At 37.6% G+C, this 27,727-nt stretch overlaps 5 protein-coding genes across 10 annotated transcripts; 2 read left to right on the plus strand and 3 right to left on the minus strand.

Annotated features, from left to right (window-relative positions):
* Positions 1-455: 455 nt before the first annotated feature.
* LOC103951385 lies at positions 456-5,875 on the minus strand. Of its 4 annotated transcripts, none has more exons than XM_048573346.1 (4): positions 5,572-5,875; positions 5,110-5,202; positions 1,201-3,536; positions 456-1,122 (listed from the first exon to the last, which is right to left on the minus strand). In XM_048573346.1, the coding sequence occupies exons 3-4, from the start codon at positions 1,534-1,536 to the stop codon at positions 829-831; spliced, it is 630 nt and encodes a 209-aa protein (XP_048429303.1). In that variant the 5' UTR covers positions 1,537-3,536; positions 5,110-5,202; positions 5,572-5,875; the 3' UTR covers positions 456-828. The 4 variants fall into 4 exon arrangements, with proteins under 4 accessions (XP_048429303.1, XP_048429301.1, XP_048429302.1 ...); XM_048573344.1 differs by having other exon boundaries at positions 1,201-2,946; positions 3,022-5,202; XM_048573345.1 differs by having other exon boundaries at positions 1,201-2,644; positions 2,721-5,202.
* Positions 5,876-6,055: 180 nt separating this feature from the next.
* On the minus strand, positions 6,056-7,051 carry LOC103951384 (glycine-rich protein 23-like). Its single transcript, XM_009362742.3, has one exon. It carries the CDS (start codon positions 6,896-6,898, stop codon positions 6,392-6,394), a length of 507 nt encoding a protein of 168 aa, XP_009361017.1. The 5' UTR covers positions 6,899-7,051; the 3' UTR covers positions 6,056-6,391.
* Positions 7,052-12,295: 5,244 nt separating this feature from the next.
* Positions 12,296-15,352, plus strand: LOC103951382 (protein MAK16 homolog). Of its 2 annotated transcripts, none has more exons than XM_009362740.3 (9): positions 12,296-12,483; positions 12,580-12,689; positions 12,898-13,016; positions 13,123-13,220; positions 13,413-13,500; positions 13,592-13,729; positions 13,875-13,986; positions 14,226-14,353; positions 14,878-15,352. In XM_009362740.3, exons 1-9 carry the CDS (start codon positions 12,422-12,424, stop codon positions 14,920-14,922), a joined length of 900 nt encoding a protein of 299 aa, XP_009361015.2. In that variant the 5' UTR covers positions 12,296-12,421; the 3' UTR covers positions 14,923-15,352. The 2 variants fall into 2 exon arrangements, with proteins under 2 accessions (XP_009361015.2, XP_009361016.2); XM_009362741.3 differs by having other exon boundaries at positions 13,878-13,986.
* Positions 15,353-15,783: 431 nt separating this feature from the next.
* On the plus strand, positions 15,784-16,586 carry LOC103951381. The gene is made up of 2 exons (XM_009362739.2): positions 15,784-16,172; positions 16,265-16,586. The coding sequence occupies exons 1-2, from the start codon at positions 15,784-15,786 to the stop codon at positions 16,386-16,388; spliced, it is 513 nt and encodes a 170-aa protein (XP_009361014.2). The 3' UTR covers positions 16,389-16,586.
* A 116-nt stretch (positions 16,587-16,702) lies between these two features.
* LOC103951380 (rab3 GTPase-activating protein catalytic subunit) lies at positions 16,703-22,328 on the minus strand. 2 transcript variants are annotated; one of them, XM_009362738.3, is made up of 14 exons: positions 22,096-22,328; positions 21,840-21,907; positions 21,349-21,549; positions 20,807-20,901; positions 20,277-20,467; positions 19,977-20,155; positions 19,190-19,531; positions 19,034-19,098; positions 18,766-18,814; positions 18,523-18,679; positions 18,102-18,186; positions 17,939-18,008; positions 17,692-17,832; positions 16,703-17,193 (listed from the first exon to the last, which is right to left on the minus strand). In XM_009362738.3, the coding sequence occupies exons 1-14, from the start codon at positions 22,190-22,192 to the stop codon at positions 16,870-16,872; spliced, it is 2,064 nt and encodes a 687-aa protein (XP_009361013.2). In that variant the 5' UTR covers positions 22,193-22,328; the 3' UTR covers positions 16,703-16,869. The 2 variants fall into 2 exon arrangements, with proteins under 2 accessions (XP_009361013.2, XP_048429299.1); XM_048573342.1 differs by lacking the exons at positions 21,840-21,907; positions 22,096-22,328 and having other exon boundaries at positions 20,807-20,894; positions 21,349-21,487.
* Positions 22,329-27,727: the final 5,399 nt, after the last annotated feature.

The following is a 27,727-nucleotide window of genomic DNA, read 5'->3' on the forward strand; positions in this document are numbered from 1 at the left end:
GAACATTTTTTTTTTTCCTTCTTCTTCTTGCTGCTGCTTATCTATGATATATTTTGTACACTATACTTGGATGTGTTCATATTTCGTACCGTGTATGATAGAAAACAAGAGACATGTATTTGTACTTTGTTGCTCATATAATTAATTTAGTGGGATAATACGTCAATTAATTTTATGTGATTTAAAAAAATAATAGGGTGAGAGCATGCCATTGCCCTAGCACTTGGCACATGGTAGTGTAGCCACAATATGTATATGGTTATGTATATGTGATGAATTACATATGAAGAGGTTGGCGTGGTAGAACAACCGTAGATGCAATAACTATGTTGGAATCTTTGATACAATCTGCTTTCATCTCTTCGTCATTACATTGAAATGCAAATTGTGTCAAACAATATGTATATTATAAGTTGAGCTGTGAGACAATTGGATGTCTATGGCATTGGTTGTCATGCAAGGATGAAAAATATATAAGCTTAATGATATTATCTTGCTAAAGCAATAAACATGAAATATTCCCAAATTAAACATTCGTCCTGACTTCAAAAAAAAAAAAACAAAACAAAACAAAAGAAGATAATGTCTTACTAAACCCCCTAATGCTCAGATGTCATCCATATACATTTTAATGAAATCTGCCTTGTGAGAGTCATCCAGTGTACACCAGATACTCATCATATCAATATCTTTCACTAATTTCATTGAAATTCTCAACACCTGATCATATGGGAGACCCGTGGCCTGAAGCTGAGAAGGTAACTTGGCTTTTGCTCCTCTCAAAGTAAAACTTTCACCCAAATTTTTCATTTCAGTAACAACTTTATCCTATCCTTCACAGATAATAGCTACAATATTTGCATCAGCATCATTCTTATTCCTCTTCCTCTTCCTAATAGGTTGAGATGCATTGGACGAACCAATAGAGGGAGATGGGGTAGGTGAAGTCGGAGGCATCTCAAATGTCTCATCGCCATCCTCATTTTCCAATCTCATGTTTTCGATTGCATCTGTTGCTGATTCAGCCATACTACCCGTGGCTCGGTCTCTCCCAAACACCGTACACAAGCGTAGATACAACGGAAATGGCTTATTTGGTTTGTAAGATGCATTAGGATGTTTCTACAATAAGAACCCAAAGAAATCAAAGTTATGACTTTTAAAGCAACTAATTGAAAAAGAATAAGAAACAAAATGTACCTTCACCCACAGCTGAAGTACATCATCACTATCCACAACAACACATTTTTTTTCGTCATCCCAACCAAATCCAGAGGTATTCATCATGTCATATGCAGATGAATACTTTTCTTTTAGACACTTCAGCTTGTTTTGTATATGTTTTGGCTCTATATTAATGCCCGGAATCATCTCCCTCATCTTGGTGGCAACCATTACAAATGTATCAGCTTTAAAACTGCCAGTCTCACACCTAACACCATTAACTACCATCTCCTCGAGGATGGTAAGCAGTACATCCTCGTCATGATCAGTCCAATTACGTGAGGTGGCCATATAATCTATCAAAAAAGCCATAATATTACATATGTAAAACAAAGAAACATATTGTTAGTGGAGCAAACATGATGCAATTAAGTTAATATCTGCCTACAGCTTTTTACAAAGCTAAATTACTTCCTAGTGGAAAAGGTAATCTAGTGAACAATATATATGATCAATTAAAAAGCAAATCCAGTGAACAATATATGTGTTTGTTTTTCACTGTTGTTTTGGGCAGTATTGCAACTCTTTGGTTTCATATGCAGCATCACTGATGCAATATCAGTAGGTGTAGCATCAGTGATGCTGCATCAGTAGGTGCAGCATCAGTATTAGCTAGTAAGACAACTTACGGCAAGTAAGAAGGGACTAAAACGAAGAAATGAAAAGGCCATTGTAAACAGCGTTTTTTTGTCTTTTATATTCATATGCTTGATTCTACAATATGAAGAAATGAAAAGGTCATTGCAATCAGTTTGCTGCAAGTTATTTTGCTAAATGTTTATTCTCTGTCTTTTACTTTATTGTTAGTATTTTTTTTCTTGCTGATAATTTGAGAAATAAAAAACAAACATCTCAATAGTCTTCAAACAATAAAAAACAATTCTAGCAATCATCTCAGTAAAATGTCATCAAACAATAAAAGACAATTACAACAACTACCGTGTCAACCAATTTTGAAGCTCTCCTTCCTCTCCACTCATCATATATTTCTCTTGCAAGATCATCCTTTCATTGAGTCCATGTCTGGCTTGACCCAACAGTTTCAATGTAGGCTAATACTTCTGATAAATCTTCCCCTATAGGCAATTCATCAAATGCAAGCCGTGCATTTTCCTCAGGATCAACCGCCATATACATTCTGATAAAATTATGAAGTAAACTATATATGGTGATCATTCGTCCCTGAATCTTGATTGGATAGTAGGAAGGCTTCGTAAGATAGCCCAACGTCTTTTGAGGATGCCAAAACATCTCTCAATGACATTCCTAACACGTGAGTGTTTCATATTAAAATATTCTTCATGATTCCTAGGTGCACGTGAATTGTCTTCCCACTCTTGCAAATGGTATTTAGTGCCTCTATACGGTGCCAAAAAACCCTCACCATTCGTATATCCGGAATCAACCAAATAGTATATACCTATATTAGTTGATAATAAATTTTAGTTGTTAGCCAACAAAGGTAAGGAAAAATACTAGGTACTTGTCTATCTTACCGGTTGGGACCTTGAGGCCATTAGCTCTAGTAACAGCGTCGCCACGAACTCTTGAATCAGTAGCTAATCCCTCCCAACCGGATAACACATATACGAATTTGAGGTCATGTGCGCATAAACCTAACACATTAGTTGCTATATGACCCTTCCTTGTTCTATATCTTGGTCTATCGACCGCAGGCACAGTGACCTCTATGTATGTTCCATCTAGCACTCCTAAGCAACCCTAGACAAAAGAAAACTTATATTAATTACCAACTACAAATAATTTTGTTATTAATGATTTTACTATGATGCTTACCTTAAAGCACTTTCATCTCGATTCCGTGCAATCCTCTGGGATAAGGGTTGGCTTTGCAAACAACACGTCTTGCAAATTGAGCAACGCACACAATACTTTGTGGATATACTGACTAATAGTTTCACCAAACCTAATGAATCTAACTTGCATTGACCTGTTTTTATTGTGGTAGGCTAATATGTTAACAAAAGTAGCTACTTGCTCTTCTATTGTAACATGACCATCATCTACCAACCCACCACGAATTTGTAGTAAATCACATAAAACTGCAAATGCATTCCTATCCATTCGCAGCTCCCACAAATAGTTAGTATCACTCAATCGCGTGGTACGATTTATTTCCTCTCTCCTAACATGAAGTCTAACAAATGTCCTCTGCTCTAAACTAACTCTTTCTCGTTGTCTCCTTTGTTGTTGTCTATACCTCAACAATTGTGCATTCATAGTAAAGACTTGTGCCATTATAATCCAAACGTTCAAAAGAACAAAGAATTGAGTCTCATATTCATCTATACCTTCACATGCAAAAAAACAACACATGAATGAATGGAGCATCAACATAAGCAGGATTCAATTACAAGCGTATGATTAAATGGTAAAACAAAGTGAAGCTTTATATCCTAATTGCAATTCTTAAAGTGCAGCATCAACTTTGTCATGCACTGAAAATTTGAGTGTAGCATCACTGATGCAACATCAGTAGGCTGAAAGCATCAGTGATGCAACATCAGTATTAGCTTGTAATGTAATTAATGAAGTTTCTAATTTGTGATTACCTAAAAATTAAGTTAATTAACATCTATAGTTTAATCACTATCAGAACAAGCGAACAAATTAGAAGTCACAAAGATGCTTGGATTTCACATATGGATGGGGTTGCAAATTGTAAAATTTTGCTAAATTATCTTTGAGCGGTTTCTTTGCCATTCAACATCGTGTTATGTTTGTGTTGGTCTCTCTAAAATTTCTTCATTAAACATGTTATAAAGAAAATGGATGAAGATGAAACAAAGTCTTGTCTTTCTTTGCATTCTACAACTGCTCATAATAAATTAAGAATTGGATATGTCCATGAAATTTCCAGGTTGGAGCTAACCTTGCCCTTTATTGCTAACAAATAGTACTTGCATTTTTACCCCTTTAATATGTTCATGCATTTATGATGCAGATCGGAGTTCACTATGGTGGAAAGTTTTATGAATTTGTAAGCAATTATTTGTTTACAAATTCGAAAACGATTTATTCACTTATGTTCTTAATCAGACTAACATAAACATTCACATTAATAAAGAACTTGGAAAATGGTATGAACCTCCAACTGTTTACATCTTCCCATCTTGTGTAAAAATAAACACCACGTATGAGTTCTTCCACTGGATGATATCCATTTTTAGACCTACCACTTCACCCAATAGATGGGTTCCTCCACTAACAGTATAAAAAAAATTTAAATTACAATTAAACTTAATATTTTGTATCTTCATCTCCCACTTCGTGTTCTCTCTTTCTCATGACAAACCAAAAGCACAAGCTTCCTAAAATTGGAGTCATTTCACTCCTCCTTGAAACAATTTTTAATTTTTCTGTTGCTGCAGTAAAGCAACCTCCCTTATCACAAAACCTCACATAAATAAAAATAACAATAAAAAATTAGTACAAAAGACCCCAGCCATTTTTCTCTTCCACCCATGCTCTCTTGTTTCTCTCTCCCCCCATGAAACTCTAGCTTTTTCCCCTTCCTAGAAATCAAAAATTTCTAAGCCAAGCAATTATCCTCAACAATCATATACATTGGTGAGGGGAATCAAAATCGAGCACTACGATTCTTTGTTCAATTAAAATAGTCACTGTGTTTTTTGTTTAACATTTAGAAGTTCAATGTACAAAACTAGATATAAAATGACTATATTTTGAGCAACAATGAACCAACAGAGGAAAATCCAACAGAGAACCCAATCCAACAGAGGAAAATCCAAAACATGTAACCCAATCCAATCCAACAGAACCCAAAGACATCATATTTATAGATTTCAGCACATAAAAATCGAAACTTGAACACTGAAAAAATGAATCCAGATAGAGAGATACCTCTGAATGCAATACTACTCAATAGGGGGAGTGGAATCAGATAAACAGAGGCAGATCTTTGGTTACAGACGCAATATTGGGAAGATCGAAGCACTACAAAATACAAAGAAATTCAACAAAATTAGGAACTGGGTGTTAATGAACTCGAAACAAGCAAATCAGAAAAGAATAATAATGCCACTTCAAATTTACATCAAAATTAATTAAAGTTAAGATTGGAGGATTTGTAAGAGTATGGGGTTTAGTTTCAACAGTTGTCACATGGATGGTATGGGGTTTAGTTTCAATCAGTCCAAGTGGGTAGGGTTTCTGACTGCGGGCCTCCAGAAAGTGGTACGAGGACTGAAAGCTACGTAGATACTCAAAGCAACAGCAGACACCAAACCAAGAGAGAAACAAAAAGTACTACAAAATACAAGGAAAGAGAGACCGAGAGGCTACACAATCACAATCAGATCGAACCTGGAATGGAGATGCAGAGCTGAAGTTCATGGATAAGAGGATGAGGAAGAAGGTTGCGAAGGGGAGATGCAGGGATGAAGAAGTTCACAGCGACAAAGAAGAGAAGATGATAGTTAGGGTTTGTTGTATGATTTAGATGGCGTAAATATTGAAAAAGCTAAGGGGTATTTTTGTCTTAAAATTTCATGATTTTTGTGTTCCACAGGACGGAACGACCCGTTCCAGGCAAGGAGGTGAAACGAAAATTTAACCTATTTTCGTTCCGTGGGACAGCGCGTTCCACATAATTTAGCGCACCAAACATGGGAAGGAACGTGTATGTCCCACTCCGTTCCGTCCCATCCCACGTACCAAGCACGCCCGTATTGAACAATAAGAAGTTATAACTAAGTCTACAAAGATCGATACTGCTTTTTCCTTTACAACATTCAAAGATATTGTTGGACTTTATTAAGAGAAAGAGCTTAGCTTCGGCGAGAGATCATGAGCAGATAAAAGTTTCTTATAACAACACTGTAACACATGCGTGGATACATAAGCACAATTGGGTAATTAACAATCATACGAAGATCAGCTTTGTGTCTTCAACAAATTAGGGTTCGAACATGAACAAAGTCCTCAGGATTAAAATACTTGGTTGCTAAAGCAACGATGGTACACATTACAGTAGACACAAAACAAGAAGACTCTCCTTAATATACTCATAGAGCTAGAGAGAGTTCAACAGTACGCACTAAATTACTAATTCAAGATTGATATATAATTGATTTGGAAGTGCATGGAGAAATGAATCGTAGATTATTCATGCACACGTACGTCTTCAAGGCAATCCACCTCCAAGCCCACCGCCAGCTCCAGCTCCTCCACCGAAACCTCCCCCAGCTCCTCCCCCAAGTCCTCCTCCACCACCACCACCGAATCCTCCTCCGCCACCTCCTCCAGCTCCACCCCCAAGACCACCACCGGCTCCAAACCCACCACCGGCTCCCCCACCAAAACCTGATCCACCACCTACTCCTCCACCGCCACCTCCGCCCAATCCTCCACCACCACCGCCACCAAGTCCACCACCTCCGCCAAGTCCGCCACCAGCTCCAGCTCCAGCACCACCACCAGCACCAGCACCGCCTCCTAAACCTCCTCCACCTCCAAGACCACCACCACCTCCACCGCCTAGTCCACCACCACCACGGTGAAAAAAGTTTTTCTGATCCTCAATGGAGCCCTTTTCACTGCCGAGCTTCCTTGCACCAGTAGAGAAAACGAAAGCACCGATAAGCGTAAGAAGAAGAAGCTTAGAAGAAGAAGTCATCTTATAATTAGCCATAGTTCGGATGTAGTTGCTAATTAAGTGACTTTTGGTTGTGAAGCGGGGGATTGAGGGAGAAAATTATATATAGACATGGATGTGAAAGATGGCGAGAGTGGAGATTGTGGTAGGGTTTGGTCTTAAATTTTGGACCATCTTCTCATCTACAAAACCGTGCCGGGACAGTTAATGCATGCAAACCCCAACTGTACGTCTTTGAAAAAGAAAACCTTCTGCCTCTACTGGATGCAACATGCATGCCCCACTCGACCTTGAGAGAAATTTTTATGTGTACCATGTGATCATATGGGGTTGATATGTCAAACTTTTATGTATATTTTAACGTCTTTTTATTTATAATATGGAACGTGCTATACCATTTTCTGTTCCATATACACTGAAATTTTCCTCAACCGTGACTACTCTTGTTGGATCTTCACTTTGCTTGCTAGCTCTTGCCACTTGCATTCCATTCCAGCGCAATTCGAGTGGACTTTTTGCAATTTGCATGATATACCCCCCCCCCTCTCTCTCTCTCTCTCTCTCTCTCTCTCTCTCTCTCTCTCTCTCTCTCTCTCTCTCTCATGGGTCTCTGGTGACTACATGTGCCTCATTTCATGTCTTCAGCAAGGAATCTGGTGCACTACGTAATATATCGTTCTCCGAACTGTTTTGTCTTGATCGATGTATAACTGTATCTCCAATGTACCCGGAGATATTGGATTCAAAACTCATATTTAAGTTTTCTGATTAAAGTGAGACTTAGATTTGGTTTTAATTCAGTTCTGGGTAGAGCTCATGCCAACAAAGAAAAATGTTATTTAACAAGAAAAGTAACATTTGAGTTTTGAGTCGAATCATCTTCAATGCACATATTGAAACTGCCAAAACTCAAATTTGGTTTTTGACTTCAATGTTTTCTCCTCCAAAACAAGGATTCAAATCTTAAAACGCAGAATATCAGAATATAGGTAAATCTTTGCGTTGGATAAGAAAACCAAAAAAACTCAAAACCACTTTTTGTTTTTTTTACTCTAATATAAGAGCATAGATATAAAATTTGAATTTTCTCATTCAAGATGCTCTAATATGAGGACTTGGCCAAGAATATGTATTGGGTGGATAGAACTAACCAACTTTTGTTCTCATCAAAAGATTCTAATCCAACTTTTTTGCTATATATATATCTTTGGAGTAATGCTAGGGAGACGATTTATTTAAACTATATTTTGTAAATCATCTGAAGTCGTTGTTTGTATGATTGGATTCTTACTTACTTGATAATTAACATACTTATTTGCTATTAGTGACACATCAAATAGTTTACAAATTTGGTTTTAAAAAACTAATCTACCTAACATTACTTTTTTTTTTTTTTTTTTTTACATTGTATGATACGTTAGAATATCGTGGTTCACACTTTTACACGCTAAAGATTATTTTATTATCTTAAAGTATGCACGAGTTTTTGTTTTTTTTTAAAAAGTGCACAGATGAATGTCTAATGACAAATTAGAAGTGCTCACATTGTTCTTTATTTGTTTAACTCAAATTTTTTTATCTTTGCCTTTTAGGCTATGAAGGTTGCCTCGCCGCTCTTGCAGATCTGTATGGATTAATGATCAAGGGACCACAAGAAGTTAATGTTAACCACGCCTTCAACAATAAAGCAAAAGTATAATAAATTAAGGCGGTACAAAGAGATATATGAGCTACCAGCTAAGAATTGATGAGTGTTCAAAGGTTTCGTTAAAAAAAGAGACAATAGTGTTATTGACACATCTATTTTTACTTCTCATATACTTTTATTAATTTTTTGTCATTGATATTCTTCAATTCAATCGATTCGATTGCTGGAAATCAAAAATAATGTATGAAAAATAAAAATGAATGTATGAATAGCACTATCAAAAAAAAAAAAAAAAAAAAAGTAGTGTTCACTTAGTTCATATCTTACCTTCGGTTTACATGTCAGAAAATAGAGAACAGTATATTGATTGATTAGTGGGTAAACATCTGTATCCAAATAATTCGCCTACAAATGTTTGTTAAAATTAGACTTTATGCATGCATGCTCGGACGTCCTAAAAAACACTTATTTTCGAGTCCAACTAATGCTTGAAAAACCAAAGATGGAGATGGAGGTGCATTAATAGGAAGATTATGAGCGTAGGTCCTTTTTATATGGAAAATTTTAGTGGAACCGGTTGTACAAATATACGTCCATCTTTCTTATCATATGATAAGAGAGATAGACAAATGGTTGTATATGTTGAGAATGAATCGCACATTGAGATAAGAGATCGTGTACGAGCTGACAAGTAAGTTGAACTATTATCTATATTGTCAATTGGTTTTATAGTGAAATCTCAATTTTTATTATTATATCCTATATGAGGGAATATATTAAAAAATAAATATGTCACGCATGACTGTATTCAACTAGTAATGCTGTTGCCTATTTTCTCGTTTGGCCAAGTTGGCTTTGATTATAATTATATGAAGGAGTTTAATTCGATATAAAAAAAATGCTTTGGAAATATGTAGCAAGTAGCTCGATAAGATAGGCTTGATAATTGAGAGAGTTAATTCGTCGTGGTGGTGGTTGGGTTGGCTTATTTGACTAACAGGGATATGAGCTCTACTGACTGAAACTAACCAAACAGCGAGTTGAGTTGAATTTTTCTGTTTGGGTAAATAAGTTTAGTTGAATTATGGTAAATGGTAGCTGAACATTGAATGCACAGTTTGACCGGAGGCCCTGGTAGTGATCATGTTAAGCAGAGCAAAGGGAGAAAAAGAAGACGACGGTGGTCAATGGATACAATGAGACGTTATTTGTTAGAGAGGATTAGCTTCGAAATGCTTTTAAAATGGTGAATAATTTCATTCAAGCTTTTCCTCTTTGACAAACGAGTCTTGAAGATTTATTGTTGCATTGATATAACAGGCTAGGGCTAGAACCAAACTCTCATTTAGTTGCCAACTGATCCTCCAATCTAATGATACTTGGCACTTTAATGACCATTGATCTGTCCTCTTAACATCCCCCCCCCCCCAAGCTCAGGAGTAGAGAAGCCAAGCCTGAGCTTTCTCCATTGTGTTTGAAATAGAGGAACACATAAACCCTTTGTCGATATATCTGCAAACTGTTCATTTGAAGAAACAAATATTGAACACAAGGATGTGTTTTAGACACTCTTTCTCTCAGCAAAACGGACATTAATCTCCATATGCTTGGTATGATTTGGATACCAGAAAAGCACTCGACTGATAGCATCTGGCATTGCATGTGATGATTATGACATCAACATATAAACAAACAAGTAACTGTCTACGTATGTGATATAGTTTTGAAACCCAAATCAAGAAAAAAATTGGTAAACTATTCGTTTCGATCTGTGGGAGCCTGTGAAAAGCTACATTAACAGTTTCAGATAGGGATTCATTTTAGAACCTTACCTACTTCAGCTTGAGCAATCGGTGCGTCAACTTGAACCTTACGAGTTTGGAAGCGCTTTTAATTTCACTGAAAGTGTTTTGGATGAAATTATTTTTGAAACCAATGCAAGTTCATCCTTAGAGATGACAACGGTATGGTTTGGGATGAAAATGTTATATCCATTCCGAAAAGCACAAAAATTAACGATATTCATAACCGCAAACTAATCATCGTGGATTATTCATAACCATACTCACCAGGTAATGAATTTTCTATTGGTTAACGGTTATATCCATCTTCATCAATACAAAAAAAATTATTTGTTCAACTAACACATTAGAATTTAATAGATACTAATTTCATCACTAAATATCCACATCCAAATCATCATAAACATAACAATACTTTCTGGAGGTGTTCGTTATAAGCCAAATATGATAGCAAATTAAGGCAAACTGGTCTCATGAAAAAAGAAAAGAGATGACAAAAGCAAAAGCAAATACAATAGCCACGATGGAGCAAAAAAAATCTAAAATATCATATGGCTGACACTTGAACTTTTTCACGTAAAAAGACAAGAATGCCCTTATTAAATTAGGGGCCCACAGAGATTTCCACGCGCAGTCCAACATCCCTAGAGCAATTGACTATAATATCATCAATCTCCAATGCCCATGGTAAGGAGAAAATTCAAAGCCGTTCATCTTTAATACCCTCCTAATTGAAGATCAACTTAATCAATTAAGGAATCATGATCATATTCAATCAAGGATACTTCCAAGATAATCTCAAGATATTATTTAATAAATAATATCTTTGAGATTATTTCTTCCCTATCCGTTAGACAGATGACTCACATCAGTCAATCGAATGGCGCCACATGTCATGGCAAAACCCTACACATGCTGCCGGCCCTAGCTCTATAAATACCCCATCAACACTCATTTTTTATAGGCATTTGGTACGCACTTAAGCGTCCCCCCCCCCTCCCAAAAAAAAAAGATGTTTATTTGTTTTGTAGGTACAATTTCGTCATAACTAAATAAAACAAAATTTAACTACCACAACCACTACGGAGAAAGACGAAACAAATTATCAAATAATTTCAATACTTGTGAACATACTTACATTCATATATATATATATATATATATATATATATATATATATATTATTTGAGGTGGATTTGAGGACAGATATGGATTGGGGACCCTTATATGTCACATCCCGGCCCGGGGCGGACCACTTCCCGGGCCGTTCCACCACCGTAGCACGATATTGTCCGCTTTGGACTTACCATTCCCTCACGGTTTTGTTTTTGGGAACTCACGAGCAACTTCCCAGTGGGTCACCCATCATGGGATTGCTCTAGCCCTCTTCTCGCTTAACTTCGGAGTTCCAATGGAACCCGAAGCCAGTGAGCTCCCAAAAGGCCTCGTGCTAGGTAAGGATGGGAATATACATTTAAGGATCACTTCCCCTTGGCAATGTGGGATGTCACATTATAACTAAATTCAAAACACAACCAAATAAATTAACACTTTTTTCCCATGTCTGAAAAATATTCAAATTTTTATCCCCGAATCCGTGCCATTCATGCAGTTATCCAGGGTTATCGGATTTAACAGGTTGAATTTTCATCCCTAGAATCATTCTCGAGCACTTAAAGTGTTTCCTGCAATAAGCATATAACTGATGTTTTTTTCCAAATGCACTTCAATTACTTTTGGAACCCACAATTATTCTACTAAAAACATTTTAATTATTTTAAAAGCATTTCCAAACAAATCAATCGTGGAATCAGACAAATGAACGATTTAACTTTATGAATATTTGACAGATCATCGAAATTGGCTGAGAATACTCCTAAGCGCCACCACTCTGCTGAGCCCAATTCAAAACCCAAATGTTTACGAAATTCCCTTCAGCCCAACAGCCCAACTACTAAACCCCATTTCCCCATTCATCCCCATCCAATCCAATCAATTTCTCTCTGGGTCCGTCTGGGATCTAAAACCCTAACCAGCTGAGCTCCCCCTTTTACCCTTCCTTCCGTAACCCCTGACCTCCTCCTCTGCAACGACCGAAATCGATTGACGATGCAGCACGACGAGGTTATATGGCAGGTTATCCGCCACAAGCACTGCAGCTACATGTCCAAGTATTTGCCTTTTTCTTCCTTTTTCCCCCTTATATTTTGAACATTTTTGCCCGCGTTTTTTTGAGTATTTCTTAATTATTTGGTTTCTTTTGGCAGAATTGAAACTGGGATTTTCTGTAGAAACCCCTATAACGTTACCGGGATTTGTAACCGGAGCTCCTGCCCTCTCGCTAATAGTCGTTACGCCACCATTCGCGACCATGACGGTACTTTTTGCCTTTTTTTTTTTTTTTTAAGGAATTACTTACTTGATCGATATGCCAGTCAATATTTGATTATTTCAGTAATTGGGATTTGATTTTTGATCGTTTTAGCCGATTTTCCAAATTTCTGGTTATGTTGATATCAACAATTCGCTTCTACGCCGGCAGCAATGTATGAATTACTTCTATTTGCTATGTTTGTTTCCTGCAGGAGTCTTCTATCTTTATATGAAAACTATAGAGAGAGCTCATATGCCGAGCAAATTATGGGAAAGAGTTAAGTTGCCGAGGAATTACGAGAAAGCACTTGAAATTATTGACAAGCATCTGGTATTTGAAAACCTTTGGACCCTCTTTTAACTGTTTATTACTTCACTTGTGTATGTTATTAGCTTTCACAAAGTCGTTAATCACATTGACCTTTCTCAATTGGCAGATGTATTGGCCTAAGTTTCTCGTGCACAAAACAAAGCAACGGCTAACTAAAATGACTCAGATGCGGATACGCATGAGGAAGCTTGCTTTAAAAACAAGGTTGGTATCTTCTGAATTTGTAACGCTTCTTGCCCGTGGAATGAATGTTCACTCATCTAATAATTATTGTACTTTAAAAAAGTTGCCTGGAAAGTGGCTTCAGAGAACTGGTTTCATTACCTTCCAAAATGTCCATCCTAAGGAAGCTATGTTGAGCTGTTGTATCATGACAATTTATCGTGTTTTTATCAGGGAGAAAATAATGACGACACCAAGGAAACAGATAAAGAGAGAGGCTAGAAGAGAGGAAAAGGCTGAAAAAGCTGCACTATTGGACCAGGTTATAACTTATGCGGTTGCCACAGACTAAATACACCCGAGCTATTAGTTATGTTCCCTATTTCTCATAATGATTTGCTATTCTTTTGCAGAGCATTGAGAAGGAACTTTTAGAACGCCTTAACAAAAATGTTTATGGAGATATATACAACTATCCCTTTAAACAATACCAAAAAGTTCTTGATGGGGTAGAGGTAGAGACTGAAAGGGAAGAAGAAGAGGAGGAGGAGGTATTCTCGTACAATCTGATCATTGCCCTCTTTTTGCATGGTCTAGTGTCTCAGTTATTAGTACTGAAATCCAAAATATTTAATTTTAGGTCTATTTGAAAGTATATTTTATCATAATGTAAATGCTTTTGTGCTTCGAAATAAGCAGGAACCTGAGATAGAATATGTTGAAGGCTATGATGAACTTGAAGAGGAAGATGATATAGAAGATTTTGCTGGTCTTGCAATGGACAATTTGCATGCAGATGACGATAATGGTACAGTACAACCATATTCTATTATTTTAACAGAATATGAAATGGAAGCATGCATGGTCAATACTAAAATTTCATAAGTCTGGTCTTCATACTCTATATTGTACTCATTCGTGAGTCAAAGGAAAAAAGATTCACCAGGCACTGTTCTAACTGGTGAAAAAAATAATAAAACTATGGGAAAAGTTTGCGTTAGTGTTCGTGTCTAGCAAATGGACTCAATAAAGGATCTTATTGTGCAGTTGGAAGTGATGAAGGGGCAGTAGTTGCTCGCAAGAGAGGGCGAAAGGAATCTGCCTTTTCTTCTAAAAAGTTTGAGAAAGATGAACCTGCTGTCAAATCGAAGAAAAAGCCAAGGGTGCTTGTTGAGGTAATTCTAGTTACATTGTAAATTCGTCCAGTCTCACTACATTGTTAGTTATGATCAAATGTAACTTTAATCATATCACTAAGTATGAGATCAGAAAATGGCGATTATATTTATAATAACTTATGGGCCATTATTTTGAAGAGGTGCAAACTTACTGGAACTCTGTTGTTGGTTTCAGACTTTCATTATAGTTGTGTCGCTTATCTTGAGTTGAAATTATTGATACATCACTCAAAGTAAAACTAGTAGTGCTGTCACCTAAGACTCACACAAATCCTATATTTCCCATTATGGGGATAGATTAAATGATCACGGGTTGGATTTCGATCTTTTTGTATGTCAAAACTTAGGTATCTCAGTAAATGGTCGGTAGAGCAGTGCCTTTAGTACAAATAATACCTTTTTTTTTATTTTTTATGATGGGAAAATGACTAGAAATAACTTTCTATGTCCCCTATATCCACGTCTGTTGGGATGTGCACAACTCTTTCCCCCCAATCTGAATCTATTACTTATTTTATCAGGTGGAGCATGAAGACACTGGTGCTAGGCAAAAAGCAGTCCAGTGAGAGCTACTGCTTATTGCGTTATTTGATCTGTAAAAGACATGGTTGCAATGCTCTTCTGCTTGTTTGGTTGGTTATCGGTTCGTCACAAAGCTTCCTGCGCAAAGAAGAAACTTGCTAAAGGAGACCAAGTTTCAAAGATTTTGATAGCTCGGTATGTTGATTATCGTAGATTGTACTGCTAGCAGATTAATCTATAAATTAAGTCACAGATTGTACTGCTAGCCTTGGTGTCTTATGTCTTTTCAGTGAGGATCTAGTTAGAGTTGGTAGGCGGCCAAGGGATATTTGTTATTGTTAGTCCTTTGGCCTTCTGGGTTGTAAACGTCTTCTGTAACAAAGAAGTACAATTTTGTTCGAAGGATTCTGCTTTTTCCTTGGGCAATTATGTGTTTGGATTTTATTTTGTTTATGAATCATTGCCCTCTTTATATTTGGATTGCATTCTTGTGATTTCTTCCTTATATTCTTGCTATATTTAATTTTAAATAAAAAGATTTACAATGATTTTTGGCCGCACAATATACGATAAACGGATGTAATTGGAGGATTCCCGGATCCTCACAAAGAGGATCCAGAGAGGATCCTCATTCATTTTTCATCAGACTTAACGCGTGTAGTTTGGCTACATTTTCTAAAACAAATTTTCATTTTCCAAATAAAGAAAAATAGACTTTGAAAATGAAAAACTTGAAATAAATAGAGTCTAAATATAGAAATTTTAGTGTGTCGATAACAATATATACTTTTTATTTTGATAGAAGTAATAATTTGCTGGGTACAATTAGGCCAGAAGTTTGGGCTAAATTATATGATAGCCAGGCCTTCCAATGGGATATATAGCCCAGAACGCCGCTCCTCGAAATGCAGGTGAAGACAATCAATTCAATTCCCTTTTATTTTTCCCAGCCAATAAACATTATCCAAAACAAAATCTCCCAAATTGGCCTGCTGAAGTATGACAAAGTTGCAAAGATAATAAAACCACGTTTTCTGCTAGGCAGTTGGGATTTCACGATGAGGTGCATCCTGTTTCACCCAGCAATGCTTCCTTTGCACACCCAGCTAAGCCAAAGACAGCAGCTACTGGGTACGCATGCCACTAAACTTGCTGCTGCACCTGCACCTGCACCGCATAGGCAGCAGCACTTGCTCTCGTTAAGAACCAAGGCCATCCAAAACGCTGTTACTTTTCTTGGTGTCGATCCCTCTGCCAAATCCAGTGGAGACATTTCTGTCCTCCTACAAACTGGGTACTTGTTTTCTCACCTTCCAATATAAAATTTCATTTTTCCAACTGTGAAATTCATGTTTTATCTTCTGTTTTTTTGGTTATGTGTTGCAGCGGGGTGCTTCTTTTGGTTTACTTGTTTTCCAACTTCGTTGTGCCAGTTCTCGTCTCGAAATTTTTCGGGTTCGATAAGGTGGGTGAAGAAGTTGAGGACGATGGCGACCTATTTAACAGGTGAAGACCAGCACAGGCCACAGCGGAAGGAAAATGATTCCAAGAAAATGTCGAGATTTTCTTTTATTGTAGTTGTTTTTTATTCACTGTAGAAGTTCGTTTTGGGTTAAAGTTGGGAGGGCACAAATAACAAATATGATTCCTAATGTGCTAACTTATTGTTATATAATTTTATGATGAATACTACTTGCAGTTCATCCTCGGTCTTCACTTGCATTTAACGTATTTTCATTGTAAAATTTTTATAATCAGATCCGTTTAATTTTATACAAAAAATCATTCAAATCAGAAATCGTTTAGTTATCCAAATGTATCAAATAAATCAATAAATCATCAAAAATATATAATCTGGAACCTACACTGTTTAACTTGTCTTGTGCTGTTTTGGGTCTATATTTGCTCAAAACAATTTACAATTACCAGCAAAATCAAGCCTGTTTTTAATCAAAAAAGAGAAAAGGAAAAAAAAAAAAAAAAAAAAAACCCTAAACAACCGTCCAATCACTGTCAACTGTATTCGAAGATTTTTCAGCAGGGGATGTATTTTCAGGCTTAGGAGGCTTTTTTGAAAATAATGATGACTTGTTGTCGAAGAAACTCGAAAACGGTTGGCTACCGGGGCTCTTCGAGTTTTTCTGGTCCTTCGAACCTGATTTTCTCAACTGTCTGTCTTTACCACCAAAGTTAAGGGTAAGTCTCCTAAAACGCCCTTTTGGTTCTCCCGAAGGGGTCATCGATTCTTCGGGCTGCTTCATTGCTCTTAGTGCTTCCTCTGGATTGACCAACATAGTCTCTACTGTTTCATATACCTGCACCAAGCATTGACCAACAAAATATCAAACTCAAATTTGGCTAAGCAAATAAATTTACATCCTTATTGCTCGAATCCCCCACCCTAAACCCCGAAAGAGGAAAATAATAATTAAAAGTTATTTATAGAGAGGTGATAGCCACCTAGGCATAGGTTAGAAGGATAGAGAATAATTAAACAATCGAACTGTAGATGAACTCATCTTCTCTTATGATAACCTTGGCCGCCACAAAATTATCGACAAATTTTATCTGAAAATATTTCATGAACAAATTTTACTGTTGAAATAATCCTTTTTTGGTTTTTTAAAGTATCCATTCTACGAGTGGATGACACCAACATGAACAAATTTTACAGTTGAAATAATCCTTTTTCAAAGCTGTTTGGTTTTTTAAAATATTTCATGAACAAATTTTACTGTTGTTTCCATTTTATGTCCAGTTGACATAAAATTATAACAATCAACCTTTGGTTTAGCAATATGAATCCATCATACCTGGCAAAGCTCATCAACCTTCTCAGTCCACGTGCTGCTTTGACAAGTGGAAACAACATATTCCTTGCACTCATAAAACAGCTTCGAAAAATCACTGCTCGCAGATAGTTTAGCCTCAGCAATTACAAATCCTAAACCAAGCTGGATGTTGCAGAACGGGCATCATTAGAACAGTATAGAAACAGCGGCAATGTATTAAACGATGTTAAAAACAAGCAAATATGATAACATAAAAATTTGAATTTACCAAAGAAACAAACAGCTGCTGAAAAAGCTCGGAAGGTGATATGTCCTCAAAACCATCCAGGATACCTTCCCTACAAGATTAATACACGATGCTATTAATGTTAGACAGTTATACTAAAACCAGAACAGGTGTGGCAAAATGAGCATTAGTTCTTCCAACTTACACTGCTAAATCCTCATCAAAGAGGGGTGCTTGTTTAACCGCTGGAACTGGTTTGGATGTATCCCAAAACTCACGCCACAAATTGCCTAACATCAAAGTATAACCGTATGAAATTTCAAATGAGATTTAAATATATGGTGGTACTTCCAACTTTCAGATGCACGTATGCATTATACAGGTTAAAAAATAATCACATAAAACAGCTAAGCATCCTTATTCTAGGCAATAATATGATAGACTGGTTACCTTCTAAGAATTTCTCCCATATATACATATATAGTGTACTAAACCAAAGTATTATTATAAGCAAAGTAATTTGCAGTCTGTTTTATGAATTCGACATCCTCTTATTGTTAACTTGGATATACAAAGCCGTTATGTGACAAACAATATAGAAATGGAACAATGAAAAAAGGTAGCACCTTCTTTTTGCATTCGGCTACTGAGATAGCCTCTTGTGGACAATTCGTCACTACCATCGAACAAGTCTTTAGCCTCATCAATTGGCTCAGTCTCTGTCCAGTCAGGAGGGGAGTGCCATCTCACAAAGTCTTCCAAAATACAACCAGGATTTGCAGCCTGCATATGATCAGAACTTAGTTAACTTAAACAGTCAACACACACCATTCAGTGAATCTATAAAATAAGCTCTCATTAGTGAAAACCTTGAAAGCCTGCATGTCAGAGAGGAGTTGAGAACATCCAGCACCAACGCTGAGCATAAAGATAAGGCAAATTGTCAAAAAATATACCTAGATTAATAAGGATAATAGCATGCAAGTTTATTGCGATTAATATGTATATGTACAGTTCTTCTAAAAATAAAAAAATGTATATGTACAGAGAACTAGGAAAGTAAACAAGTCACTTTAAGCAAAATGCCAAAAGTTACTTGAAAACAAAATGTGACTAAGAATTAACTCAAATACAGACCTTCCTGTTCGAAGCACAAACTCCTCATTTTCTTTGATAAGATCTTCAGTAAGCAAAGGTACTTCCTACATATAATAATGTGCATATATGATATAATCTCAAATAATGTGGCAAGTTAAAATAGTTTTCCTTGAACGACAAGCTATTAAAACATACCTGGGTCACAGGGGAGTACACAGGTTCACCAGTTTCCAACATTGTCAGGTTGCCAGATGGGCTATCAGCACCTAGTCGGAGGACAAGTTCGCCAGTGCTTAACTTAGCATACAAAATAGGGCATGCAGGATTGTCTTTGGAAAGAGCAAAGTCTTCTGCATTTGGACTAGCTTCCCTTATTACAAAGTCTAACGTTTCAGTGGCGATATCACGACGCCTTTTCCTGGAAACACAACAGTTCATAACTTGCAGCCGCTGATACAAAAGACAGGAATTCAGATCTGGAATCTCATCAAAGGGAATGCTAGGTACATGTTGTTCCTCAGACCAAATTCTTCTGAGCTGCATGTGAAGGAAATTCAAATCAACAAAACATTAATGATAAAAGAACATATTAAGTATTCAATTTCAGCGGAGGAAGTATATATAAGCATAAAAAAGCCAGAAAATTTAAGATGAAAACTTTCTGGCTAGAAATCTACTCGGTAGGATTATATGGCACTAAAATGTGATAAGCCAGGATAATACTGCACCTGAAGGCTGAAACTGAACCCAATTTCTTCTTTTTCAGTTTATGATAGTAAGTTTATACTCAAGATCACAAAATACTACCTAGACCTTATTCAAAGAGAAGTGTACTTCCAGAAAATATATAATGTGTTATGGTTGCAATACAGGAAGCCAGAAGTGTCGGCCCATATTTCTCTTTTTTTTCCTTTTTTTTCTTTTCATTGTAAGTCATTGGAAAAAGCTCAAAGAACTCATACTTATAGTATACAGAACTTACTTCAACAACAAATCTGCACCAAAACAGAGTCATTTTCTTGAGGGTTCTGAAGCTCCCAATGACTTCAGCTAACTTAACAACAAGGCTTTCAGGAGGAGCACCATGAATATCTCTTGGCAAAGATGCTGTGGTAATCGCCTCTGAACCAGAATCAATCTTCCGTCTTAGAAAACTCCCCTCTGCGAATATCTTGCAAATATTACAACGGAAGTGAAAGATCATAACGATAATGAAAAACAAAACAGGAATAAGAACCAAAAGGAAGTAACTGTCATGAGGTCACCTAACGTATGAATCTACCTGCATCAAACAGAGCGTGGATCAATGCTAGGACCTTCTCGTTGCTACAAAAATCAGATGGCTTTTCATCCTTTTCACGAAGCACTAATGACTTCACTGCAGAGAGACTCAGACCTGCTCTCTCCCTGACAGGTGAGGAACTTCCTGATGATGCCAAAAAATCTTTCAATGACTTAGACTTCTTTCCAGCCCTGGATTAAATTTCCAAAATATAAGGGCAGAAAGTTAGGATATTATGTACAAACTGAAAACTCACATTGACATATAGAACCGTTTAATAACTAAGGGCACATGTATTACAGAAAGAGACTTTCCGATTATAGAAAAGATATTCACTTCTTATTATACGAATGCAAGACTACTGGTATCCGTTTAACATATAAACATATTCATAACGTTGAAAGACTACAATTGAACAAATTTTCAACACAAGTGAACTCCAAAAGTTGTAAAGATTCACAAGTTTATAGGAAAAGTTTCAGAGAAAGAAGACTTGTTAAAGAATGAAGCGCAAAAATGTAAATACTTACTCAACAGCTGTAGCCAATTGTCTCATAACAGACAACGGAGGAATCACAATGTTGTCTGAGACTAAGCTTTCAACTGATGGTATCATCTCTGCCCCCTTGCAAATATCAATCCCAATTTATCATCAAAGTGAAAACAACTAATAGAAACAAGGGACAAATAATCCAGTAAGTAAAGCTATCAATCGCAAACTTTCCAGATTAGGCATCACACAAATTGGATGATGATAAGGTTTTGTTCTTTTTATCTATCAGCTTGGCACAATGTGAGTGTTTTTCCATCGTTATCAGTTACTGAGCGTGTATCACTAAATTTTCTTAATATGTACAGGACCAAACACCTAATAAAAATTAAGTTGAGTTTCCTAATATAAGAACAAAACCAGTCCGCGAGGCCCTGGGAGAAAGGTCGAATAAATTACCTTTTCATTCGTGAATGTGATGTGATTATGTATTGATGATCTAAATATAAAACAGAAAACTTAGAAGACAAACCATCATAACGTGTTACACACAGAAATAAAAGATATAAGAAGCAAACCTACCTTTGCTTCCATATCGTTTTTCATGTTCAGCAGGTACAAATTTTCATCATAAAAATGAACCGCCATTGAAGAATTCTCAGCCTTCTCAGTATCTTCACCTCCTTTCTTCCCTATTCCAATGTGCCTGAATCTATCCTGCCAATCTTGCTTTGTCCCTATGTTTGGTGGTCTCCACCTAAGATGCCTCAATTCATGCGAGCCCTGTATTATTTCATTTCCAAGCAATAGAAATCAAACAACCCTATCAAATCGTAAATTATCAAAAACTCTACTCAAGTAAGCCGGATTTCACAATGTAGTATCTTTTTTTCTCAGCAACCAAACAGAAAATGATAAAAAAAAACTGGTTCTAGTCCCTAAACCAAAACACCGAAAAGCAAAATCCTACGAAACTTAAACCGATTTATCCTACATTTCCAATCCAATAAAAACACAAACAATTAAATCAAAGCCAATTTGAAATTCCAGAAAAAAAAATAACAACAACTGACCTTTGACTCGCCATCCTCCCTCGGCGATTCATAATCGATCGAATTCCTCGGCGACTGCTTGTCAGAATCTTCACCGATTCAACACCAAATTATTAAAAAACTAAACAACATTTATAATCCGAAATTAAGAAATCAAATCCCGAAAAACAAAACAAAAATAGCATCGGGGAAAAGTCAAATGGAAGTCTGGGGGCAGTAAAAAATAGTAAACGGAGGAAAATACGATTCAACGAATGAGATTAAAAATAAAATACACCTCGATCGGGCTTCAAGTCTGAGAGAACTCGCTCCGCTTTAGCCGCCGCAGAATGGAAGGCGGTCCTTGCTTTGGATACAAAGGAGGGCGACTCCATATCCTGCGCCGGGGGTGCGCACTGCGCAGGTTAGGGTCTCAGTCTGTGCGTACTAGTACTACCGGGCCAGAGGAGGATTCCATATTTGTAGCTGTCGAGGGAGACGTGGGGAAGAAATTGTCTATTTGAATACAGAGGGACTTTCTCAAACACGCATGGTTTTTATATTTTTAAATTTTTTTCTTTTGTTTTTCGGAATTTATTATTTTTCCTAAGATTTTATATGGATAATGTTATTTCCACCATTTTACTTCTCACATATTTTTATTATTTTTTATTCGTTGTTTTTCGTTTAATTTATTTAATTCAATAACTAAAAAAATAAAATAATGTGTGAAAAGTTAAAAATAAATTAGCAGATAGCAGTACCCTATTATATTTGTTGTTTTTTGAATTTCATGAGATGCGAAATTTGAGGCGAAAATAAAGGGCAGAATAATAATTACGGATATTTTACGGACATTTTTTACGCGGTCAACCTAGTCAGTGTTTTCTTGTGCGTGTTGTTTGCTTCATTACTTACGACGAATTTGTGTTGAGAGTACCATGATAAGAAGAAAAAGAAGAGACTTGTTCTTGCTCTTCCAATTTAGGAGGACGGAAGTCCCCCGGTTGGGCTGGTCCAACCAAGAAAGGCATGGTGAAAGCTGCTTGTGTACCGGATGCGGATCCTTTTTAATTTACTTTGTGTTTGATTTACAAAACTTCGTGTTTATATTTGAAACTATTGATATTCTAAATCATTTTGTAAAGGTTATTTATATATAAAGTTAATTAAAGGTAAAATTGTTTAGTCAATCGAATATAGAAAATACATAAAACGGTTTATAATGTTTTTATTGGATCTATCCATCTATTTTTGTATAATTTGAGGATCAAATGATCTTATATATCATAATTTTTGCATAATGATTTTGTAGTGACTTACAAAATTAATGGTTTCGATTGTAAACTTGAAATTCTGTAAATCGACACGAAGTGAATTGAGGAGAAATTCTTCTTCAACTATTGCGTAACCAAGTTAATTCCATTTGTGTTGGTTGTGATGTTCTTGAGCATGTTTGTGCTTGAGATGCACTGAATGTACAAGCATCGAGGGTCAAGTCAAACAAGTGAAGAGACCTTCGTAAAGATGATGATTGGATCCTCTCCGGATCCCTCGTTCAAGCAGGAGCGTTCAATAAAAAATGAACGGCCATGATTAATTTGAATTTTTCAAACCTCTCCCTCTCTCAATCTTCACCTTCTTCTCTTCACCATTTCTCACTCACTCAAAAATTAATTTCAATCAATCCAACAAATTAAACATTATAACACCCATAAGCCAAGAATAAAAATTTTAATATGTGATTTTTTTTAGGCATTTTCCAAATACTCTTACAACCAGAAATTAAATTAAAATTTCTGAACAACTGCAAGAAATCGCAAGAAGAAAGAAGAAATTTGTGACATTCCGTATTTGTGTAGACATCGAAATTTCAGTAAAACAAATGTTCACCAATGCATTAAAGTTTTGACGTGTCAAGGCATACATGGCATACGCCACGTGTTGTACAAATTGTACACATGGTGTGTGACTCAACAAAATGGGAAGAAATACCCTTGAAGGATTAAACAAGTTTTTCTTCTCATTTTGGGCAATGACAAGGCAAGTACATTTCAATCCATTGAGGATCAAAACAAGTTTTTCTCATTTGGGCAATGACAAAGCATACACATTTCAAGTTTAAAATGGTGTTAAGTGGGAAATTAGACCATAAGTTACACCACTTCAAGTTTAAAATGGTATTAAGTGGGAAATTAGGCCATAAGTTACACCACTTCAAGTTTAAAATGGTATTAAGTGGGAAATTAGGCCATAAATTACACCACTTCAAGTTTTAAATGGTATTAAGTGGGAAATTAGGCAATAAGTTACACCACTTCAATTTCAATATTGCATTAAGTGGGAAAATTAGGCAATGGTGCTTGGAAAAGAAAAAAAATATTTTGTGGTGGTGATTCATTCTCAAAGCCTATAAATAGGCTTCTCCATCAAGGTATCAAGCATCAAGGAATTCACAAATACATTTCTCTACTCCAAAATTGGGAGAGAATTCCCCAAATCCTTGAAGCTTTGAAACTCCAAAGCTCTCAAGCATCCAAATTCCCAAGAATTCCGAAGGATCAAGAAAGCACTCTTCGTTCTTCGTCAAATCTTCCTTCAAGATCAAGCTCCAACGGCCCTTGAAGAAATCCACATCCAACCATTATTCAAGATCAAGCCCCGACGGCCCTTGAAGAAAGTGTTCATCATTCATCAACTGTTCATCCTTAGATCAAGCCCCGACGGCCCTTTGGATCAACAACTCATCCACAAACCCATACACCCATTCTTCAAGATCAAGCCCGACGGCCCTTGAAGAAAGTGTTCATCCGTTCATCCTAAGATCAAGCCCCAACGGCCCTTTGGATCAACAACATCAACAAATAGACACACACCAAAACCTTGAAGCCTTAAGTTCTAAAGCTCTCAAGAAAATCCCGAAGGATCAAGAAAGCCCTCTTCATTCTTCGTCAAATCCTCCTTCAAGATCAAGCCCCAAAAGCCCTTGAAGAAATCCACACAACCATTATTCAAGATCAAGCCTCAACGGCCCTTGAAGAAAGCGTTCATCATTCATCATCCGTTCATCCTTAGATCAAGCCCCGACGGCCCTTTGGATCAACAACTCATCCACAAACCCATACACCCATTCTTCAAGATCAAGCCCCGACGGCCCTTGAAGAAAGTGTTCATCGTTCATCCTAAGATCAAGCCCCATCGGCCCTTGGATCAACAAACAAATCCACATATCCATTCTTCAAGATCAAGCCCAAAAGCCCTTGAAGAAACGCTCATCCATAACCTTCAAGATCAAGCCCCGAAGGCCCTTGAAGAAACTTCCATCAACCTTCAAGATCAAAGCCACGAAGGCCCTTGAAGAAACTTACAACTGTTCATCCAAGATCAAGCCTCGACGGCCCTTGGATCAACAAATCTACATCTTACGGAGATAGAATCAGAGGATCAAATTTGAAAGAGATCGTAACCCCAAAATCATTAAACACAAAAATATTATTTTGTACACGTTTATTCTTGTTTCTTGTTTCAAGGAACTTTTCGTGTTCACCAAATTTGGCACGCCCAGTGGGACATCTCTACCTCTCATCTCTATCCTCAAAACATCGAAAAACGCAAATGGCATCAAGAAAGGATCAAGCTGTTCCTGCAATCAAAGCAAAGAACAAGAACATCATCGCCGCAAGTGGTGATATTTCGGGCACCATAACCCGAAGTAAGGCAAGAGCTCTTTTTGCCGCGGCTTCCGCCCCTGCATTAACTCTGTCAAAGGAACAAGAGCACCTGAGGCACGAGCCTGTGATCACCCTAGCCTCGCTAAGGGCATCAAGAGGGGAAAGCCCGAGGAAATACTCAGAGTCCCTACTCTCCGACGCTGAGTCGAGCGGCAGTACAACCATGCAAGTCATGACCACTGGAGCAACTTCAATCGAGGAGCAGCTAGCTCAGATGAATGAAGCAATCGCAAAGCTTACACAGACTGTGGAAGAGAAGGACTTGCAGATTGCCGCACTTGTCAACCAACTAGATGCGCTGCTCGACGTGAAAGTCGACCTAAATGTTGGCCTATTAAAGAAAGAAGTCGACGAAGAAGAGGAGGCACCAGCGGAGAAAGTTGAAGAGAAGCCGAAGCTAGACCAAGCAACGGCATTCATGGGATCTCTCTCTATCCAGCAGTTACAGGAGATGATCGCAAGCACTATCAAGACACAGTACGAAGGAAGCTCGCATGACTCCATACTGTACTCAAAGCCTTACTCCAAGAAGATTGATGCTTTGAAAATGCCAAGGGGTTATCAGCCCCCAAAGTTCGTGCAGTTCGATGGAAAAGGCAACCCGAAGCAACATGTCGCCCATTTCATTGAAACTTGCAACAATGCTGGGACAGAGGGAGACTACCTCGTCAAACAGTTCGTGCGTTCGCTGAAAAGTAACGCTTTTGACTGGTACACTGACCTCGAACCTGAGTCTATCAACAGTTGGGACCAGCTAGAAAGGGAATTCCTCAACCGTTTCTACAGCACTCGTCGTACTGTAAGCATGCTAGAGCTGACCAGTACGAAACAGTGGAGAGATGAACCTGTCGTCGACTACATAAATAGATGGCGCTCCTTAAGTCTGGATTGCAAAGATCGGCTTTCTGAAACCTCTGCCATTGAGATGTGCGTTCAAGGCATGCAGTGGGGACTACACTACATCCTTCAAGGCATCAAACCACGAACATTTGAGGAGTTAGCCACCCGCGCCCATGATATGGAGTTAAGCATCACCCGTCATGGGAAGAAAGAACAGATCGCCGACTACAAGAATGACAAAGTTTTGGGGCCAAAGGTGGATAAGGCTACGTGGAAACCCACCAAGGAAGCAATGACGGTCAACACAACTCCAGTCAAAATCCATACACGAAGCAAGGCGATTCAAACCGAAGCTTTTCGTGATCAAGAGATACGTAGACGCACTTTGAAGGAGCTTGAGGAGAAGACTTATCCATTCCCCGACTCTGACGTGGTTGCCATGTTGAAAGACTTGCTTGACAAAAAGGTGATCGACCTACCTGAGTGCAGACGGCCAGAAGATATGAACCGTACTGACAGTCCAAGGTACTGTAAATTCCACCGCTTCATTAGTCATCCGACGGAAAAGTGCTTTGTGCTAAAAGATCTCATCATGAAGTTGGCTCAGAAAGGGATCATCGAGCTAGATCTTAATGATGTGGTGAAGTCAAACTATACCACCGTCACTTCTTGCTCTTTGAACTCAAAATCTTCACCTCAACCGCTGGGGGCATGCTCCAAAACCATGTCAGTCAAGTCAAGTGAAGTTGAAGGATGGACTTATGTCACTCCAAAGAAAATGCACAAGAAACATAGGTCTCCTCCACAAGTTCACCAATCGGAAAGGGGGCAAAGCAGCCATCGTCAACCTTCAAAGCTACATGAAAGTGTTGAGGATGATGAAGTTATGACACAAAGATCGTCTGTTGCCATCACGATGCGCGATTTCTTCCCCAAAGACTTCTTCAATCACTCAGTCAAGATTCCTTACTATAAAGATTGCAAGGAATGCTTCTCTAAGATCATTTGACAAATTCACAACCAAAGCTCCTCGTTCGCACGAGCCTAAAAGGCGACAACCAAAGCTCCTTGTCTGCACGAGCTGAAACTGCAAACGACACCACAAGCTCCTCGTTCGCACGAGCCTAAAAGGCGACAACCAACGCTCCTCGTTCGCACGAGCCTAAAAGGCGACAACCAAAGCTCCTCGTTCGCACGAGCCTAAAAGGTGACAACCAAACGCTCCTTGCCTGCACGAGCTGAAACTGCAAACGGCACCAAACGCTCCTTGCATGCACGAGCTGAAACTGCAAACAGCAACCAAACACTCCTGGCCCGCAAGAGCATAAACTGTGTACGGCAAAATCATCATCAAAACCA

The sequence above is a fragment of a genome, unplaced genomic scaffold, assembly GCF_019419815.1.
Source record: "Pyrus x bretschneideri cultivar Hongxiangsu unplaced genomic scaffold, Pyrus_bretschneideri_v1 Contig66, whole genome shotgun sequence".
NCBI lineage: Eukaryota > Viridiplantae > Streptophyta > Magnoliopsida > Rosales > Rosaceae > Pyrus > Pyrus x bretschneideri.